This window comes from Oncorhynchus clarkii, unplaced genomic scaffold (assembly GCF_045791955.1).
Source record: "Oncorhynchus clarkii lewisi isolate Uvic-CL-2024 unplaced genomic scaffold, UVic_Ocla_1.0 unplaced_contig_3570_pilon_pilon, whole genome shotgun sequence".
Lineage (NCBI taxonomy): Eukaryota > Metazoa > Chordata > Actinopteri > Salmoniformes > Salmonidae > Oncorhynchus > Oncorhynchus clarkii.
The window spans coordinates 64,850-85,666 of NW_027260970.1; the positions used below are offsets into that span (position 1 = coordinate 64,850).

A 20,817-nucleotide genomic window follows, 5' to 3' on the forward strand; every position below is an offset into this window, starting at 1 on the left:
AAGGTCAGTTTAGCATTTCTGCTTTATGGATTTCAGGTGGATACGCGGATGCTAGACCTGCGTCTACTCAATAATTATAGACATACTGATGCCGAGTTCAAAACAACTGGGATCTCTAAAAATACCAGGTCAAATCATGAGGTCAGTGATCTTGTTTAAAACTCACTGAAGTCCCAGTTCCCAGTTGTTTTGATCACTGCATGACAAGATAATTACAGGTCTCTCCGCCCAACGCGCCACCGCGGGCTGTCTAGCTCCCGCCTATCCGTTCTGTGGATTGGTGGATACGTAAGGATATGTAAACGCCTCCGAGACAACTACGGCTACACACAGTCACCACCTCCGCACCAAGAATAACGTTTATTCCGTTGCGTTTGTGTAAGCTGTTTATCCCGCTTATACCACAGTTGCCAAATAAAACAATACGAAGCACATATTTACCGGTTGAAATAAAATTTGTTTCGTTTATATTTTCATTTATATAAGCGAATTCATACTTTCTTATATGTTGGTTGCTAGGGACGCGACCCAGTCGTTCGTCCTTATGCTCCGTTGCCATAACGTTACTATCTCTTGTTTGCCAGCCAGCTACGACGAACACAATCACGACCTAGTCTGCAGACAGAATAACAGCAAAGTAACTTGTTAGCTGTTCAACTCATTAAGATACATCCATAACAATGAGCTGATAATGACCGACTTTGCCTGACTTAGTTATACAAGTTTTCCTTCTCGTCAGGACACTCGTGAACACTGACTGTTACGAGGAGATCGCATTGCATATAAAAACACTACGCTAGAAGCTATCAAACCTGCCAATATGTCAACTGAATAAATACATAAATACTTGTTACTGAAAACCGCTGGTCATACTAGAAACATGTGGGAGGATTTGACAGAACAGTACAGCGACCAGAGAAGTTCATGTTCATCACTCACCACTTTAGGTCATCAGATGCTCCAAAAAAATGTCTCTTAGCCAGCCAAGTGTTTTTTCTCGTTGAACCTGCGTTTACAATGTATTTAATTTCAGTTTGTGTAGTTGTTGGTTTAGCGTTCTGTAACTTTGTAGCAAGTATGGTCAACATGTGTAAACGCACATCTCCACACAAATTATAGTTTGCTTGATGCGCGAAACAATGAACAATGAACAGAACATGGAGGAAGACAGATTTTCCGCCGAGTTGAGCATCTGCGGTAGTGAAAAAGCAATAACAACAAGTCCACCAGTGGGCACTGTCGCTCCAATCTTGAAATTCGGTTCATACTATCGGTACAAGAAACAAACATATATCACAGATTCTCCTTGTAGGATGACAACCACAATAATGAAGGTAGCGTTTCTCTGGGGCTTTTATATGTTACGTTGGATGATGATATCATATGGAGAACAAACCATGTTAAATTCAATGTTTATACAAGAACACAATTACTGTAGCTAATATGATAAATTATACAGGTAACTACCAAAATAATGAAAACACTAAAGTAAATGAGGGATACAAAGTATATTGAAAGCTGGTGCTTCCACACAGGTGTGGTTTAATTAACATCCCATCATGCTAAAGTGTATTAAAAAAATGCTGGGCAGGTCATTATTTTGGTAACCATGGCTATGCCTCCTTAGGATGACAATGTCCCCATGCACAAGTGGTCACGGAATGGTTTGATGAGCATGAAAAACGATCTGGCAGTCTGTCACCAGATAGCGACCAAATTGAACACTTTTGGGAGATTCTGGAGAAGTGAATAAAACAGCATTTTCCACCATCAACAAAACACCAAATTTTGGAATAATGGCGTTGCATCCCTCCGACAGAGTTCGACACTTGTATAATCTATGCCACGGTGCATTGAAGCAGTTCTGGCTCATGGTGGCCCAACACCCTATGAAGACACTATGTTGGCAGTTACCTGTATGGTGGTAATGAAGCAAGCAGAAAGAATCTCATATTTTGTCAAACGACAGGAGTGTTGTTGAAATGACAAAGCACATGGTTTTGGTGTAAACATTTATTGGTTTCAAACAGAAATAAAAACATCTTGCACCAGCAGACTGGACATCTCTCCTGAATCCACCACCAACAACCATCTTAAATAGACATTTGTTTGGGTGTGATGGGGGTTGTGTTGTGAATAATGCACACTTTTCCAGTGACCCTTCTGATAGGATACGAACGGTAAAACTAACTAAACATGAAAGGAATTTGGCCTGGCCACCCTATATAGTGCACTACTTTTGACCAGGGCCCATAGGGAATGCCATTTGATACATAAGCAGGGAATGGGTGGACTGAACAGAGAGGGTTGGAGGAGGTTGGTGAGAAGGACATTCATTTTAGAATAGCTCAAATAGAATAAACCATCAATGAGATGCACCAAGGTTCTTCTCCTCTTTTCCTTAAAAACGATAAACCACTATCAAAACAAACATTTCTCCCTTGTGCCAGTGCAAAGATACCATTTACTGTGTAGAAAAGTGAGAATAATTTAGCTACCATATCAGTGATGATTCATTGTGAAAGAAATTGGTGGGTCAGAGTTTATACAAATGGAATTGGATGGGGTGTCTTGTCTTTAGGGGTGTTGGGGAGAGGGATGGATAGTGGCACCCGAGCCCAGTTAGAAGGCACCATTCTGTTGGGCTATGTTCCAAATGGAACCCTATTCGCTAGATAGTGCACTACTTTAGACCAGGTCCCATAGGGCTCATAAGACCACAGCCCTATGGGACCTGAGTAGTGCACTATATAGGGAAATGGGGTGCCGTTTGGGACACAACCTTGTTCTAGAAGACTAATCTTCTGTTGTAGCAGCACACCAACTGGCTAACGGGAGACTGACTCTACGGGCCGAATCCTAACTTGATATTATACGCCGGCACAACTCAGGCTTTCGTGTAAATCAACGGGACATTTTAAACTGAAATCTGGAGTTATCCGTTGCAGATCTCAAAATTAGAATCCGGCCCAAAGAGAAACACTCTTGTCCAATGAGAGACACTTGGTATATTATCCTCTTGTAATGAATGAGTACCTCCCTGCTTTGGGTGTTCTGACTGCAGCTTTTAACAAACATAAAACTAAATAAAACATGCTGCTTCCTTTACCACGTTCTGTCTGCAAATAAAATATGACACTTTTGGAACTTCCTGTTTTTCTGTCTGTGTCTTTGTGTTTCAACATTGGTGTGTTGTCCGATCCTTTTTTTTACACATTTTCATCTCATAAAGTAGAGAACGTTCCCAAAGGCATTAACACATTCCCAGAAAGCCTCTACAACTCAAGTGAAGAAGCTGTTAGATAATGCCAACCGAGTGATACTCCATCAGTCTGCCTGTCAGTCCGGTGGGGAGTGGAGACTAGTGAGTGATGCTTGCAGAAGAGGGGTGTCTGATTGGTTGGCCGATAGCAGCAGTGGAGGTGGTGGTGGGGTGGAGGGGCCATGGCGAGGGCCCGTGACCGGCAGCCCCTCATAGCAGGCCGTGGGAGCCCCTAGAACAACCTCTCAGGGGCCCTAGTAACATATCACCCCACCCTGCTATTGAGAGGTGGTCCTCTCCTGGTTGGCTGGCCACAGCACCCCACCCTGCTTTTGAGAGCAAGTCCTCTCCAGGTTGGCTGGCTACAGCACCCCACCCTGCTATTGAGAGGTGGTCCTCTCCAGGTTGGCTGGCTACAGCACCCCACCCTGCTATTGAGAGGTGGTCCTCTCCAGGTTGGCTGGCTACAGCACCCCACCCTGCTATTGAGAGGTGGTCCTCTCCTGGTTGTGAAACTCATCAGAGTGTCTCTTGCTAGTTCTGAGTTTGAACGTGGTGGTAAGAAGGGGCCCAGGGCCGGCAGGGCCACTGTGTCTGAGCAAGGCATTCTGAGCTGCGTACCTGGAGGGAAACACAGCCAGGATGGTGTAGGTGGACGCCAGGTCGTTATGGTTACTACTGGGGGGTTTGGAACAGGAAGTAGTGTCAGTGTTTGTGTCACCGTTGTTACCGTCCCCCCCAGCCCCACAGTGCTTCAGCAGGGTTTCACCAGACTGGTGTTGGTGCTGTTGGGTCTCAGACAACCACTTGATCATGGCCCCTCCTCTGTACAGTTCCCCCAGGAGAGAGTCTGCCTCCGTACGACTGATGCCCTCTGGTAGCTCCAGCACCTCCAGGACTCCACCGTTCACTGCACAGAGAGAGAATTGATTGATTCACCAGGTCAGTTATTAACAACATGATCTTTTACCACTTCCTGCATGGAGACCAACAGAAGCTGTTCATCTCTAGTGGCAACAGGGATGACATTTAGTTTAGCTGTTTTTGGGGAGTAATTGTGGACCAATAAACACTACTAGAGGGATTTCAATACGGATCATTTTTCCTTCTAAAATAAAATCTTGCTGTGTGGAATCCAATCCAGTATGTGAGAGAATAATTATATTCCCCAACACCTAGATACACCAGTTCATTTATTTAGCCAGGTGTGAATTCTGCCTAGTCTATAAATTCTTCTTCTTACATGAACAAATACACTCCTGTATGGTCCTTCAGTGCACAGCAAGTGGTTTATAATGAGAATATATATACACATTCAGTACCAGTCAAAAGTTTACACACCTACTCATTCAAGGGTTTTTCTTTATTTTCTACATTGTAGAATAATAGTGAAGACATCAAAACTATGAAACGCATATAGAATCATGTAGTTACCAAAGAAAGTGTTAAACAAATCTAAATACATGTTATATTTGAGATACTTCAAATAGCCACCCTTTGCCTTGATGACAGCTTTACACACTCTTGGCATTCTCTCAACCAGCTTCATGAGGTCGACACCTGGAATGCATTTCAATTAACAGGTATGTTGTTGAAAGTTAATTTGTGGAATTTCTTTCCTTCTTAATGCGTTAGAGCTAATCAGTTTCGTTGTGACATGGTAGGGGTGGTATACAGAAGATGGCCCTATTTGGTAAAAGACCAAGTTCATATTATGGCAAGAACAGCTCAAATAAGCAAAGAGCAACAACAGTCCATCATTACTTTAAGACATGAAGGTCAGCCAATAAAGAAAATACTTGCTTGGTCCAAGAAACATGAGCTATGAACATTATCCAAACTGGAGATTATTGGTCTTTGAGACGTAGAGTAGGTGAACGGATGATCTCCACATGTGTGGTTGCCACCATGAGAAGGTAGTGTGATGGTGCTTTGCTAGTGACACTGTCTGTGATTGATTTAGAATTCAATGTACACTTAACCAGCATGGCTACGACAGCATTATACAGCGATACGCCATCCCATCTGGGTTTGTGCTTAGTGGGACTACAATCTGTTTTTTCTACAGGACAATGACCCAACACACCTCCAGGCTGTGTAAAGGGCTATTTGACCAAGAAGGAGAGTGATGAGGCCTCCACAATCACCCAACCTCAACCCAATTGAGATGGTGTGGGATGAGTTGGACCGCAGAGTGAAGGAAAAGCAGCCAACAAGTGCTCAGCATATGTGGGAACTCCTTCTAGACTGTTGGAAAAGCATTCCTCATGTAGCTGGTTGAGAGAATGCCAAGAGTGTGTAAAGCTGTCGTCAAGGCAAAGGGTGGCTACTTTGACGAGTCTAAAATCTATTTTGGTTACTACATGATTCCATGTGTTATTTCAGTTGATGTCTTTATTATTCTACAATATAGAAAATAGTAAAAATAAAGAAAAACCCTTGAATGAGTAGGTGTGGCCAACACTTTTGACAGGTACTGTATATATATTTTTTAATTAGGTTGTTTATAAATATTATATTAGAAAAAATATTGTTCTCAGACTCAAGTGTGATGATCAACAGGAATCCATTCACAGACCATTAGAATTTATACTCCAAAATAAACAAACGGGACTAAACAGGGTTACATAATCTAATCGCACATTCAGGGTTTTTTTCTGGATCAAAACGGGGCTTAGGTGGTGGGTGTGGCTATGGGCTTGGCCAACGGTGCGGTCACCAACTTCCATTTGAGGCTGTCCTATTGGCCTGAGGGACAAAATGTTATTTAAAAGCTAATTTCCTGCAATTCAACACATTTTGCTTCTGCTATCTGAATGACAAACACAATGGAAAAACATGGGGGCCTCAAGCCATGACAAAACTCCTGAATGCATCATTTAAAAAAATTATCCTCGTCTAGCTTTTAATTAGGTTATTATTAGTTATCAAAGACGATATTATTTAAAAATATATAGGTCCATTATATGTTCTATGTGCCTAATATCCTGTTTTAGTAGTTTGATGTGGAACGGACAGCGTTTTAGCAACATGAAATCTTATACAAATCTGATCCCCCCCCCCCCAGGGAGAATGGCACTTTCTTAAAAATAAAAAAAGTACATTCTCTGACGAGCATTTAGATATGGTCATTTTCATAGAATGTTTGGGAACTGACATTGAGTAAGGCATTTGTTAAAATTCTAGAACAATATATAGTGGGGAAAGTGGCCGCGCGTTTGGACAATTAATAGACACTGCAGCAAATAAACCCCAATAAGAACATGTATGTCTTGTCCAGAACCAGACTCACAGTCCTCTTACCAAATCGGGAACATCACGGTCCTATTGATCAAACAACCATGAACAGGTAGGCTCTCTCCCTCCTTAAGATCAACAACTAAGGTCTCTCCTCGCCCGTCCCTGGGTCATGGTCTCTCCTCTCTATTACCTGGGTCACCTACACTAAGATCTGATGATAATGACTTCCTAGGTGGTGGTCTCCTCCCTCGCCCCCCATGATGCCGGATTCCCATTGGGCCCTGAGGGAAAAGGAGGCAGACATGTTGACTGGACTGAGATTTTGGCTACTTTTTTCATATTTTAATCTTGCATTTTCATGTCACAGATTTGGTACATTTTGTCGTATGAAACAAGCTCCTTTGTTAAGTGTGTGTGTGTGTGTGTGTTCTGAGGACTCACGAGGTGGTGGTTGGGGATCATGCGGTGTGTGTGTGTGTGTGTGTGTGTGTGTGTGTGTGTGTGTTCTGAGGACTCACTTGGTGGTTGGGGATCATGTGGTGTGTGTGTGTGTTCTGAGGACTCACGTGGTGGTGGTTGGGGATCATGTGGTGTGTGTGTGTGTGTTCTGAGGACTCACATGGTGGTGGTTGGGGATCATGTGGTGTGTGTGTGTGTTCTGAGGACTCACGTGGTGGTGGTTGGGGATCATGTGGTGTGTGTGTGTGTTCTGAGGACTCACGTGGTGGTGGTTGGGGATCATGTGGTGTGTGTGTGTGTGTGTGTGTGTGTGTTCTGAGGACTCACGTGGTGGTGGTTGGGGATCATGTGGTGTGTGCCATGGATCAGCGGAGGCCTGATGGCAGGGTTGTACTGGAGGGGTTGACCCAGCAATGGGTATCTGCCGTCCACTGCCTGCCCTGGGCCGAAGGGTCTGGGGAACTGGGTCATTATGGGGATGGGGGTGAGGCCGGCCGAGCGGAGGTTCTTTATGGAGGTGAGTTGGTGGGTTGGGGCTTGGGGCTGGGCTGGAGGTGTGCTGGGGCCACCCAGCTGGGGACTGTTCTATAGGACAGAGGCAAAAAAGGAGGGACAGAGAGGTGGGGGTCAGAGGGGACATAGAAACCCTTATATATATATATATATATATATATATAGTCCATCGGAGGGAAAGTGTATCCCTAGTTTGAAGAGACGGGCCTGAGCAAGATGCTCGGAGTCGCTTATCTTGATAACACAATGAGCAGTTTTTGGGGATGCAAGAGGTGTAGATCAGTCATCCTGCCCCCTCTCCCTCAGGCTGATCCTGCCCCTCTCCCCCAGGCTGATCCTGCCCCCTCTCCCCCAGGCTGATCCTGCCCCCTCTCCCCCAGGCTGATCCTGCCCCCTCTCCCCCAGGCTGATCCTGCCCCCTCTCCCCCAGGCTGATCCTGCCCCCTCTCCCCCAGGCTGATCCTGCCCCCTCTCCCTCAGGCTGATCCTGCCCCCTCTCCCTCAGGCTGATCCTGCCCCCTCTCCCTCAGGCTGATCCTGCCCCCTCTCCCCCAGGCTGATCCTGCCCCCTCTCCCCCAGGCTGATCCTGCCCCCTCTCCCCCAGGCTGATCCTGCCCCCTCTCCCCCAGGCTGATCTTGCCCCCTCTCCCCCAGGCTGATCTTGCCCTCTCCCCCAGGCTGATCCTGCCCTCTCCCCCAGGCTGATCCTGCCCTCTCCCCCAGGCTGATCCTGCCCTCTCCCCCAGGCTGATCCTGCCCTCTCCCCCAGGCTGATCCTGCCCTCTCCCCCAGGCTGATCCTGCCCTCTCCCCCAGGCTGATCCTGCCCTCTCCCCCAGGCTGATCCTGCCCTCTCCCCCAGGCTGATCCTGCCCTCTCCCCCAGGCTGATCCTGCCCTCTCCCCCAGGCTGATCCTGCCCTCTCCCCCAGGCTGATCCTGCCCTCTCCCCAACTTGCAGAATATTACAAAGACTCCTGACTGGTTATGTCTAATTATCAGCAGCTCAGTAGTTACCTGTTAGTTGTCTAGTTGTTCTGAGTTCTGGGTAACCTGTTAGTTACCTAGTTGTTATAAGTAGTTACCTGTGAGTTGTTTAGTTGTTCTGAGGACCTCTGGCTGCGTGTGTGATCCAGACTGTAGTATCTGTTGTGTTTCCACTGTGGAGGGGAGTGGGCTCTGGGCTGGTGGTTAGGGGGCAGGGTCAGCTGCATCATCACCATCCCACCACTGTGAGGACCGGGGAGCACACCTACACACAGTTACAACAACAACGTCAAAATCACAGTTTCATTGTCAAAGGAACGTTTCCATCCTCGGATGGACAGGACACACAAGGCAGGAAAACCATTTCAATGGTTCCAAATCTCATACTTAAGGGTCTTTCAAAGCGAACGGTATCTATTTTAGTATGTGTGTGATCCCGGGGGGAATTGAACCCACGACCTTGGTGTTGCTGAGAGGTAATGTTACCTGAGCACTGCTGTCCTGGTAGCTGCTGGGTTCCACACGGAGACGAAGCCCGGGGAAACTGCATCTGCTCTGCCCCAGGAGGAGGTAAGAAACCCATCGATGGACTGTGGAGACACTTGCTTAGTCAATATATTTATGGAGCTCTATGAGGCATCCATTAAAAGACATTGATAGCACTAGCAGCCAGCCACTTTATATTTGCTCTCAAAGTCTCCCTTAAAAAGAGCCCCAACACAATGTTTCAGAAAGAGTCTTGTATTAAAGGTAGGTTAATGATCTCTGATTAACGGTGACAGTCCATGAGAAAAACAAACATGTCATTAATTTCCTCTTTATGACCTGAATCACTCTGTCATCAGACTGAAGGATGACATTACAGCTGCCTGGTACTGTACCCATAGGGCTCTGGTTAAAAGTAGTGCACTATATAGGGAATAGGGTTTTATTTGGGACACTTAATATTAACACTGACAGTACTGATGCTGTGGGGCGGAATCGAGGAACCAGTACAACAGGGAGGGAAGTCAATTTCAGCTCAGTGGAGTTTGTTAGTAGGGCAGTCTGGAGGTCACTTTCAGCTCAGAGGAGTTTCTGTTAGTAGGGCAGTCTGGAGGTCACTTTCAGCTCAGTGGAGTTTGTTAGTAGGGCAGTCTGGAGGTCACTTTCAGCTCAGAGGAGTCTGTTAGTAGGGCAGTCTGGAGGATGATTTATAAGGCTGACAGGTGCAGTGCAGCCCAGTCTTAATAGTACACCTCAGCTCCCATGAGGACCGGTTTCTACACCAGCAATAACTCCCTTCATCAACCACACTATAGGAGAACTATGGCCCTGGGGGGGAACGGGGGGGGCCTCTATAGAGTCTAGCTACTATAATGGACTGTTGTAAATGGTGTTGGCAGTTTGGTTGGTACATCAGTATCTGTGCCACTTTCATCAACGTTGAACTACTTTGGAATATGAAACAGTACCAGATTACAGACCTAACACTTAGACTAGTTAATACACAGTCCATCTTCCTACTGTCAACAACAGAACAGCTCAGTTCCTACCTCATGGTGCTGTGTTGATTTGGGGGCATGACACTGTAGTAAACCTGCATGCCTGACATGGCCATGGGAGCTTGGCTTGGATGGCTCTGGATCATCATGGGCTGTTGACATGCCTGCTGATGTGGAGGCATGTTCTGAGACCCCTGGGGCATTGATACCTGCACCACGCACACAGACCATATGGAAGAACAGGATTAAGCAGGAGTGTTTATTTTTTTACATTTACAATTGATACAGACATCTGATGTCGGATCCCTTTCAAATCTCTTTTCAATACAATCCTCAAACTATTTAACATTTCAGAGTTCGGTTGATCTAATTATAAGATTTTCAGTCAGGCAAAGATGTTCACAAGAGCAAGATGTTCACAAGAGCAAGATGTTCACAAGAGCAAGATGTTCACAAGAGCCAGATCAAACCATGTCAAAGCAAAAGGAAAGGACAAATCTATTTTTTTCTTTATTTAAAACCCAACAGTTTAATAATGATAAGCCAATAAGAACGTACCTGATAAGACGGCATTGAAGGGTACTGGACCATGAAGGCTGTCATGTGATTTCCCATATTGCTGTGCTGCTGGTTGTTCACCAGGTTCTGATGCGGAGGGCCTTGGGGCGGATTTGGCATCACAGCATGGTAACCTTCAGTAACATTAGGACGTTACAATTCACTTCTATTGAAATAATCTAGTGAGATGTAGAACATTTAAATTCATTGTTTTTAAACAAAATGGTGCCATTAATCCTATTCACAACGACTATGAATGAATGAGCCCAAGTGAAATGAGAAACATATTTAATATGCCTCTGTTGTCTTGGGAGATGATCCCTCTAGCAACGCCAAAAGGGCGGTCTCTCTAGCAACGCCAAAAGGGCGGTCTCTCTAGCAACGCCAAAAGGGCGGTCTCTCTAGCAACGCCAAAAGGGCGGTCTCTCTAGCAACGCCAAAAGGGCGGTCTCTCTAGCAACGCCAAAAGGGCGGTCTCTCTAGCAACGCCAAAAGGGCGGTCTCTCTAGCAACGCCAAAAGGGCGGTCTCTCTAGCAACGTCAAAAGGGCGGTCTCTCTAGCAACGTCAAAAGGGCGGTCTCTCTAGCAACGTCAAAAGGGCGGTCTCTCTAGCAACGTCAAAAGGGCGGTCTCTCTAGCAACGTCAAAAGGGCGGTCTCTCTAGCAAGCAACGCCTCTAGCAACGTCAAAAGGGCGGTCTCTCTAGCAACGTCAAAAGGGCGGTCTCTCTAGCAACGTCAAAAGGGTGGTCTCTCTAGCAACGTCAAAAGGGTGGTCTCTCTAGCAACGTCAAAAGGGTGGTCTCACTAGCAAAGTCAAAACGGTGCTGGAAATAGTAGTGCTTGTTCCATAGTGGACAGCTGAATGTCAAGGTTACAGCCTGCTGCTTCTCACAGAGAAATCCAGGGACCGCATTAGTCGTCGTCGGCCTTTTGTAAAAAAGGTGACCGGAACATTCTTTAGCCCCAATGAGGAAAAGTGGAACAAGACGAGACCAATAGACAATGAATGGTTTCATATGTGAAGGAGCGGGACACTATTTTGACCGCCCTCCAGTCTCTCTCCAGACCTCTGCTCACAAACCAAGCATGAAATGACTCTCCCATTATATCCCCCACACACCATTCCACCTGAGCACACACAGAACAGATTGGATTGCCTTGGTACAGCAGGTGAAATAGGAAGTAGCTAACAGGTGCTTTATGCCTATTGTCAGTGTGCCTTTATGTTGTAATCTGCAGGACTGAACAGTTCCCAAAAGACACATTGTAATAACACAGATGACGACCCTGAAGGAACAGGAAGTAATCATCATTATGGCCGCTGGAGAAGAAGAGTTGAGGGGCTGAATAGAGACCGCTGGAGGAGAGAAGAGTGAGAGACTGAAGAGAAGTGAGGGGCTGAAAAAGAGACCGGTTCACTGTGAGAATCATAGAACTCTCAGACAGCATCCCGGCCCCGCATTCTGCCACTCCGATTTCCAGGTATTCATCACCAACACCTCTGTGTTCCAGTCCAGACTCCTGGTCTTCATCACCAACACCTCTGTGTTCCAGTCCAGACCCCAGGTATTCATCACCAACACCTCTGTGTTCCAGTCCAGACTCCTGGTCTTCATCACCAACACCTCTGTGTTCCAGTCCAGACTCCTGGTCTTCATCATCAACACCTCTGTGTTCCAGTCCAGACTCCTGGTCTTCATCATCAACACCTCTGTGTTCCAGTCCAGACTCCAGGTTTTCCCATCAACACCCCTGTGGTCCAGTGTGGCTGAGCTAAGAGTGTGGTGAGGTTGTAGGTTCAATTCCCACAAGCATCATTTATACTGAAGCCTTCAGCAAAACTGTTTAATTGCAGAAGCAACTTCCTTATGCAAGTGGTTTGTAAACAGTCATTATTTTCACTGTGTCTGGATATTCTACTGTTTATGCACTAGTAGACAGTATATAGCCTAATTTGTCCCTCTGCTCAGCCCCAAGAGATGCCTCCTAATTCCCCCGACAGACGATAGAGTAGCATTCCTCCACATTAAAGCCAGTAAATGGCCACAGTGCTGCGTTCAGCAGGAGGCAACCAGTAAAAAGGAGCTGTGTTGAGGCAGGAGGCTGTAGCTAACAACCAGTAAAACAGAGCTGTGTTGAGGCAGGAGGCTGTAGCTAACAACCAGTAAAACAGAGCTGTGTTGAGGCAGGAGGCTGTAGCTAACAACCAGTAAAACAGAGCTGTGTTGAGGCAGGAGGCTGTAGCTAACAACCAGTAAAACAGAGCTGTGTTGAGGCAGGAGGCTGTAGCTAACAACCAGTAAAACAGAGCTGTGTTGAGGCAGGAGGCTGTAGCTAACAACCAGTAAAACAGAGCTGTGTTGAGGCAGGAGGCTGTAGATAACAACTGTGTCCCCCCCAGGGTGTAGAGAAACAGAATACTGCAGCTCACTGGGAGACAGCTCAGTTAATCAAGACAAACACAGAGAGAGAGCAGTGTGTGTGTTTACCTGGCTGCTGGGGAAGAGGCTGGGTCTGGGGGCTGGTGTAGTGCACGGGGCTGACAGGGCGATAGTGCTGGTTGCAGTGGGAGTGGGGGTCCTGGGCTGGAGCACAGTAACATGTGTGCATCTACAGGAGAGGAAGGACAACGAGCAGACAAGAGTTTCTCTGGTCACCTTGGATTCTGAACACTTTTCTCAGAGAGGATCTGAGGTCAATCTAGATTGTGATCATCTCTGGATAAGATCACTGATATTACTGAAGGAGACTGAGACCAACAAGTAGGTAGGAAGTAGACGATGCCATGAGATGGTGTGTTGACTGACCATGTGAGTGACTAACTGTTGTACCTGCTGTGGCATGTAGCCCTGCTGCTGCTGCATGACCGGCTGGCTCATAGGGTGTGCAGGGCCGGGGTAGACCTGGGTTTGCCCCACCACAGGGGGCCCTGGAGGGGCCACCATGTAGCCAGTCTGCTGGTGCTGCAGGGGGGCCTGGAGCACCACAGGGCCCGAGGGGTACATGGCAGGGTGGGGGCCGCCGTTAGTGACGTCGCTGGACGCCTGGCGCACCACACTCATCTGGCTGAACTGGGCAGCCAGCCCTTCTTGCTGTGGGGAGAGAACAATGCTGAAAACAACATGTGTACTGTCTGGACAAGTCCTTTATAATGGTCCAATCCAATCAAATCAACAGACAGGGCCAGAGGCAACGTGCATCAAGACCAGGGACCAAATCATTAGGGTCATATTTATTAGGGCACACCGTAGCAAAACATTCTGAAACAGAAAATGAACGTGTCTTATTGGAGCCAAGTTCTAGTCGTCTCTCTCCGTTTCAATCAGTTTTCTACCGTTTGATGCTGAACACCACCCAGGGAACCCAAACAGGGTATTTATAGCACCAGAGTAGGCTACCTCAGTCTAGGTCATCTACGACAAGCTGTTCAGTGGCAGGAAATTGGAAGTTTAGCGTATCTACTCATGGATTATTCAACATCTGGTATTGAATTAATGATTACAAACTGTCAGTAAATCAGCCATAGAGGGATGTGTTGGGTGAAAGCAGGTCAGGAAAGGAGGACAACAGAACGCAGCCCGATCTAGTCTACCTAGCAGAACACGGCCCGATCTAGTCTACCTAGCAGAACGCAGCCCGATCTAGTCTACCTAGCAGAACGCAGCCCGATCTAGTCTACCTAACAGAACGCAGCCCGATCTAGTCCACCTAACAGAACGCAACCCGATCTAGTCCACCTAACAGAACGCGGCCCGATCTAGTCCACCTGACAGAACGCATCCCGATCTAGTCCACCTGACAGAACGCATCCCGATCTAGTCCACCTGACAGAACGCATCCCGATCTAGTCCACCTAGCAGAACACGGCCCGATCTAGTCCACCTAGCAGAACGCGGCCCGATCTAGTCCACCTAGCAGAACGCGGCCCGATCTAGTCCACCTAGCAGAACGCGGCCCGATCTAGTCCACCTAGCAGAACGCGGCCCGATCTAGTCCACCTAGCAGAACGCAGCCCGATCTAGTCCACCTAGCAGAACGCGGCCCGATCTAGTCTACCTAGCAGAACGCGGCCCGATCTAGTCTACCTAGCAGAACGCGGCCCGATCTAGTCTACCTAACAGAACGCATCCCGATCTAGTCTACCTAGCAGAACGCATCCCGATCTAGTCTACCTAGCAGAACGCATCCCGATCTAGTCTACCTAGCAGAACGCAGCCCGATCTAGTCTACCTAGCAGAACGCATCCCGATCTAGTCTACCTAACAGAACGCATCCCGATCTAGTCTACCTAGCAGAACGCATCCCGATCTAGTCTACCTAGCAGAACGCATCCCGATCTAGTCTACCTAGCAGAACGCAGCCCGATCTAGTCTACCTAGCAGAACGCAGCCCGATCTAGTCTACCTAACAGAACGCATCCCGATCTAGTCTACCTAACAGAACGCATCCCGATCTAGTCTACCTAACAGAACGCAGCCCGATCTAGTCTACCTAACAGAACGCATCCCGATCTAGTCTACCTAGCAGAACGCATCCCGATCTAGTCTACCTAACAGAACGCAGCCTAATCTAGTCTACCTAACAGAACGCAGCCCGATCTAGTCTACCTAGCAGAACGCATCCCGATCTAGTCTACCTAGCAGAACGCATCCCGATCTAGTCTACCTAGCAGAACGCATCCCGATCTAGTCTACCTAGCAGAACGCATCCCGATCTAGTCTACCTAGCAGAACGCATCCCAATCTAGTCTACCTAACAGAACGCAGCCTAATCTAGTCTACCTAACAGAACGCAGCCCGATCTAGTCTACCTAACAGAACGCAGCCTAATCTAGTCTACCTAACAGAACGCAGCCTAATCTAGTCTACCTAGCAGAACGCAGCCCGATCTAGTCTACCTAACAGAACGCAGCCTAATCTAGTCTACCTAACAGAACGCAGCCCGATCTAGTCTACCTAACAGAACGCATCCCGATCTAGTCCACCTAACAGAACGCATCCCGATCTAGTCTACCTAGCAGAACGCATCCCGATCTAGTCTACCTAACAGAACGCATCCCGATCTAGTCCACCTACCAGGGCAATAGGGCTGTTTTATCTAACCTTTATTTTACTAAGCAAGTCAGTTAAGAACAAATTCTTATTTTACAATGACGGCCAACCCTCCCTTAACCTGGATGACAGGGCTAACTGGGTAACGGGGCCATGTTCCACCTAACCGGGGCCATCTTCCACCTAACCGAGTAACTGGGCCATGTTCCACCTAACCGGGGCCATGTTCCACCAAACCGGGTCACAGGGCTAACAGGATCACAGGACTAACTGGGTAACGGGGCCATGTTCAACCTCTCTGGGTAACGGGGCCATGTTCAACCTCACTGGGTAACGGGGCCATGTTCAACCTCTCTGGGTAACGGGGTCATGTTCAACCTCACTGGGTAACGGGGCCATGTTCAACCTAACGGGGCCATGTTCAACCTAACTGGGCCATGTTCAACCTAACTGGGTAGCGGGGCCATGTTCCACCTAACCGGGTCATGTTCCACCTAACTGGGTCACAGGGTCATGTTCTACCCAACCGGGTCATGTTCCACCTAACAGGGTCATAGGGCAAACAGGGTCCTGTTCCACCTCACTGGGTAACGGGGCCCTGTTCCACCTCACTGGGTAACGGGGCCCTGTTCCACCTCACTGGGTAACGGGGCCCTGTTCAACCTCACTGGGTAACGGGGCCCTGTTCAACCTCACTGGGTAACGGGGCCCTGTTCAACCTCACTGGGTAACGGGGCCCTGTTCAACCTCACTGGGTAACGGGGCCCTGTTCAACCTCACTGGGTAACGGGGCCCTGTTCAACCTCACTGGGTAACGGGGCCCTGTTCAACCTCACTGGGTAACGGGGCCCTGTTCAACCTCACTGGGTAACGGGGCCCTGTTCAACCTCACTGGGTAACGGGGCCCTGTTCAACCTCACTGGGTAACGGGGCCCTGTTCAACCTCACTGGGTAACGGGGCCCTGTTCAACCTCACTGGGTAACGGGGCCCTGTTCAACCTCACTGGGTAACGGGGCCCTGTTCAACCTCACTGGGTAACGGGGCCCTGTTCAACCTCACTGGGTAACGGGGCCCTGTTCAACCTCACTGGGTAACGGGGCCATGTTCAACCTCACTGGGTAACGGGGCCATGTTCAACCTCACTGGGTAACGGGGCCATGTTCTAACCTCACTGGGTAACGGGGCCATGTTCAACCTCACTGGGTAACGGGGCCATGTTCAACCTCACTGGGTAACGGGGCCATGTTCAACCTCACTGGGTAACGGGGCCATGTTCAACCTCACTGGGTAACGGGGCCATGTTCAACCTCACTGGGTAACGGGGCCATGTTCAACCTCACTGGGTAACGGGGCCCTGTTCAACCTCACTGGGTAACGGGGCCCTGTTCAACCTCACTGGGTAACGGGGCCATGTTCAACCTCACTGGGTAACGGGGCCCTGTTCAACCTCACTGGGTACTGGGTAACGGGGCCATGTTCAACCTCACTGGGTAACGGGGCCATGTTCAACCTCACTGGGTAACGGGGCCATGTTCAACCTCACTGGGTAACGGGGCCATGTTCAACCTCACTGGGTAACGGGGCCATGTTCAACCTCACTGGGTAACGGGGCCATGTTCAACCTCACTGGGTAACGGGGCCATGTTCAACCTCACTAACGGGGCCATGTAACGGGGCCATGTTCAACCTAACTGGGCCATGTTCAACCTAACGGGGCCATGTTCAACCTCACTGGGTAACGGGGCCATGTTCAACCTAACGGGGCCATGTTCAACCTAACGGGGCCATGTTCAACCTAACTGGGCCATGTTCAACCTAACTGGGCCATGTTCAACCTAACTGGGCCATGTTCAACCTAACTGGGCCATGTTCAACCTAACTGGGCCATGTTCAACCTAACTGGGCCATGTTCAACCTAACTGGGCCATGTTCAACCTAACTGGGCCATGTTCAACCTAACTGGGTAACGGGGCCATGTTCCACCGAACTGGGTCATAGGGCAAACAGGGTCATGTTCTACCGAACTGGGTCATAGGGCAAATAGGGTCATGTTCTACCGAACTGGGCCATAGGGCAAATAGGGTCATGTTCTACCGAACTGGGCCATAGGGCAAACAGGGTCATGTTCTACCGAACTGGGTCATAGGGCAAATAGGGTCATGTTCTACCTAACAGGGTCATAGGGCAAACAGGGTCATGTTCTACCTAACAGGGTCATAGGGCAAACAGGGTCATGTTCTACCTAACAGGGTCATAGGGCAAACAGGGTCATGTTCTACCTAACAGGGTCATAGGGCAAACAGGGTCATGTTCAACAAGCACTCAGTTGCAAGACATTTTGCAACAGAAAACAAGGTTCTGGGTTCCCATTGGATAAACTGCTGGTTTCAAATGTCTTCTGCCTAATGAACATGATCCAGGACCCTGCTGAACACTTATTCAATCACAAAGTCTTCCCAGATAAAGATGGCTTTCCATCATACATTACATCAAAGATTCTGTATAAAAATATACACGTCTGGAATTAACACACGTCACGACCATGTCTTATAAAAGATCACCTAATTAAGTGACAAGGTGCTGAAGAGGGAACTGGACAGAAACAGACAGGTGGGAGAGAGAGAGGATTGATAGGTACCAAAGTGTATTGTTGGTTAGAGGAGAGTGGCAGGAACTGAGGAGGAGGGTAAGAGATGGTTGAGTACTGGATCGGCTGTGGAGCAGAGGGCTGGAGATGCCGAACCGGCTGAAGGAGGAGAAAAGGACAGAACAGAGGGAAAGAGAGGAGAGAGACCTCCATTAAGTTAAGAAGTCAGAGGTGATTGAATAGGAGGAACTAGAGCTGGCTGATTAATATCACAATTAATTGAACCTGATTGATATCTGGATAATTCACTCAGCCCTAGCTCGTAGATGATGAATGTTCTCTGGAAAATTAGGAGGCATGAATTAAAAATGATGGATTCTAATCTACTATATTAATTGAGAACAGGTAGAGTAAAGAAATGACTGCATGCAGGGAGTGAATGGGCTTTCTGGAGAAAGAAGGGATACATGAGCTGTCGACTCATTGACTGACCTGGGAGAGGACGTGATTGGCTGGCTGGTGCGGGGCTGGGGGCGGTAGGGGAGGGGCCAAGGGCTGCTGGCTCCTCCCACCTTGCTGTGAGGTCATCGAGGGGTTGTAGACCACAGCACTGCCGTCAGGGTTCACAAAGGGTTGGCCTGCAGGTGGGGAACAACAAACTTAGATACACTGTAGACCAGGGCTGCCCAACCCTTTTCCTGGAGATCTACCGTCCTGTGGGTTTTCAGTCCAACCCTCTTCCTTGAGATCTACCATCCTGTGGGTTTTCAGTCCAACCCTCTTCCTGGAGATCTACCGTCCTGTGGGTTTTCAGTCCAACCCTCTTCCTGGAGATCTATCATCCTGTGGGTTTTCAGGCCAAAACCTACAGGACAGTAGATCTCCAGGAAGAGGGTTGGACTGAAAACCTACAGGACAGTAGATCCCCATGAAGAGGGTTGGACTGAAAACCTACAGGACAGTACATCTCCAGGAAGAGGGTTGGACAGCCCTGCAGTATAGGACAGTGTAGGACATTTGAGTATAATTTAGTCAATAGGAGTTATGCTATAGTAACATGTATCCTGAATAATGACTAAACCATGAATATATACACAGTTTTAAAAATTTGACCCAAAACAAAATATGTAGTTTATGGCAATTTCAGCAACAGTCTAAGAGAAGAGCAGACAGACTTATAGACTGAATAAGAAGTTTGTTTTACAAGAACTATGATCAAAACCAACCAGGAATAAAACATCACATCAAACCCAAAATAAAGACAGCACACAGAGACAAGCCAATCCAGCCTATATGAACTGAGGGACGAGGAACAACCCTGATCAGAAGATACCAACCTGTGTGTGGGTTGACCAGTATACTGCCAGGCGGTATCCCTGTGGCTTCCGGAGGAAGCAAATAGTAACTAGTAGCATTAGCAGTGGCCTGGGTTGGCGCTGGGCCGGATGCAGGCGCCGGGACATTCCTGCTGCCCCGATCATAGTGTACAGAAGTTCTACTACTGCTGGGGGCCGTGGCAGCGGAGGACGCAGAGGAGGAGGAGGGTGTAGGTAGCACGGTGCTGGGGCCCCCGACAGGGCCGGCTGCCTGGGTTAGAGCAGCTGGGACAGGGAGAGGCAGGTGGAGTACTTGGGGGCGAGAGATGGAACTCGTAGAAGACCCTACACTATTAGAAGACTCAGAACCTAGAGGAGGGAGGGATGAAAAGATCACTAAAAGTCCTACAGAGAGGATCAAGAAAGGCGTCCTATAGGTGTAACCCTCATTGTAAATTAGAATCTGTTCTTAACTGACTTGCCTAGTTAAATAAAACGTAAAAATAGAGGCAGTGGCTTGTAACACATGCACAGCCAGCCTCTGGGCAGGGGTACAAGGGCGACAGCTATTGGTCACTTCTGCGGTAACAGGGGTAGAAGCAGCATAGCCATTGGTCCATTCAAAAGTGGGACACACGGTGAGTGAATTCATTGGCTATAGGTGATATTTGTCCCTCGATAGGGGCTCATGCAAGATGCCCACAAAGTGTAATGTAAGTGGTCCACATAGTATAACCACAAACATGTTATTAGTTTGTCAGTAATGCAACCCACAGACAACTTTTCCTGGTGTAGAACGTCAAAGCTGGTCTTCTGGCACGTACGCAAACCTCTAATATTTCATGTCAAAAGCAAAGCCATCAGGAGCTTTGAAATCTGGACAGAAAAGAGGAAAACTGGGCTCCAGTTTGGTCTCTGGACGTATTACTGGAGAGGAGAGAAACACGTCTCTCTGTCTTGCCAACAGTAAAAGCCAATGAATTCAGAATTGTGATGACCATCATTCTTCATGTTTTCTACACAAACTAAAACAACCAGCGCTTAAAGAAATTGGGGAAACTAACAAAATTAGAAAAAAAAGCTAAAACCAAAAATGCTAAAACCAAAAGATGCGAAATGATGCCAAAGAACCAAAAAGATGACATGCACTGCATGCAGAAGAGATGAGCCACAGGACAGAGCGAACAGGAACACAAAATGGCCTCCAAGTAGCAGCAGAGCTGATGTTGTGCTGCACAAAGTGAGCCCCAGTCTTCGTAAAAACAACGTTAAAGAAAAAACTCTAGCAAAAAAGCTGTCTGGCGCAGTCAGTGCACTGTGGAAATGGAATCACACGAAACCAAGAGGAAAAGCCTCC

General features: G+C 48.0%; 1 protein-coding gene across 2 annotated transcripts in view; it reads right to left on the reverse strand.

Moving 5' to 3' along the window:
- Positions 1 to 2,014: 2,014 nt before the first annotated feature.
- Positions 2,015 to 20,817, reverse strand: part of LOC139402723 (R3H domain-containing protein 1-like) — a 44,916-nt gene continuing 26,113 nt past the window's right edge. For both annotated transcript variants that reach the window (XM_071146624.1, XM_071146623.1), the window contains 12 exons: positions 19,482 to 19,829; positions 18,637 to 18,782; positions 18,196 to 18,303; positions 13,337 to 13,597; positions 12,995 to 13,115; positions 10,503 to 10,636; positions 9,996 to 10,153; positions 8,947 to 9,050; positions 8,559 to 8,725; positions 7,289 to 7,546; positions 6,693 to 6,783; positions 2,015 to 4,172 (listed from right to left, as the gene is read on the reverse strand). In XM_071146624.1, the coding sequence (XP_071002725.1) occupies positions 3,745 to 4,172; positions 6,693 to 6,783; positions 7,289 to 7,546; positions 8,559 to 8,725; positions 8,947 to 9,050; positions 9,996 to 10,153; positions 10,503 to 10,636; positions 12,995 to 13,115; positions 13,337 to 13,597; positions 18,196 to 18,303; positions 18,637 to 18,782; positions 19,482 to 19,829 (2,324 nt within the window). In that variant the 3' untranslated portion in view covers positions 2,015 to 3,744. The remainder of the gene's footprint in view (positions 4,173 to 6,692; positions 6,784 to 7,288; positions 7,547 to 8,558; positions 8,726 to 8,946; positions 9,051 to 9,995; positions 10,154 to 10,502; positions 10,637 to 12,994; positions 13,116 to 13,336; positions 13,598 to 18,195; positions 18,304 to 18,636; positions 18,783 to 19,481; positions 19,830 to 20,817) is intronic.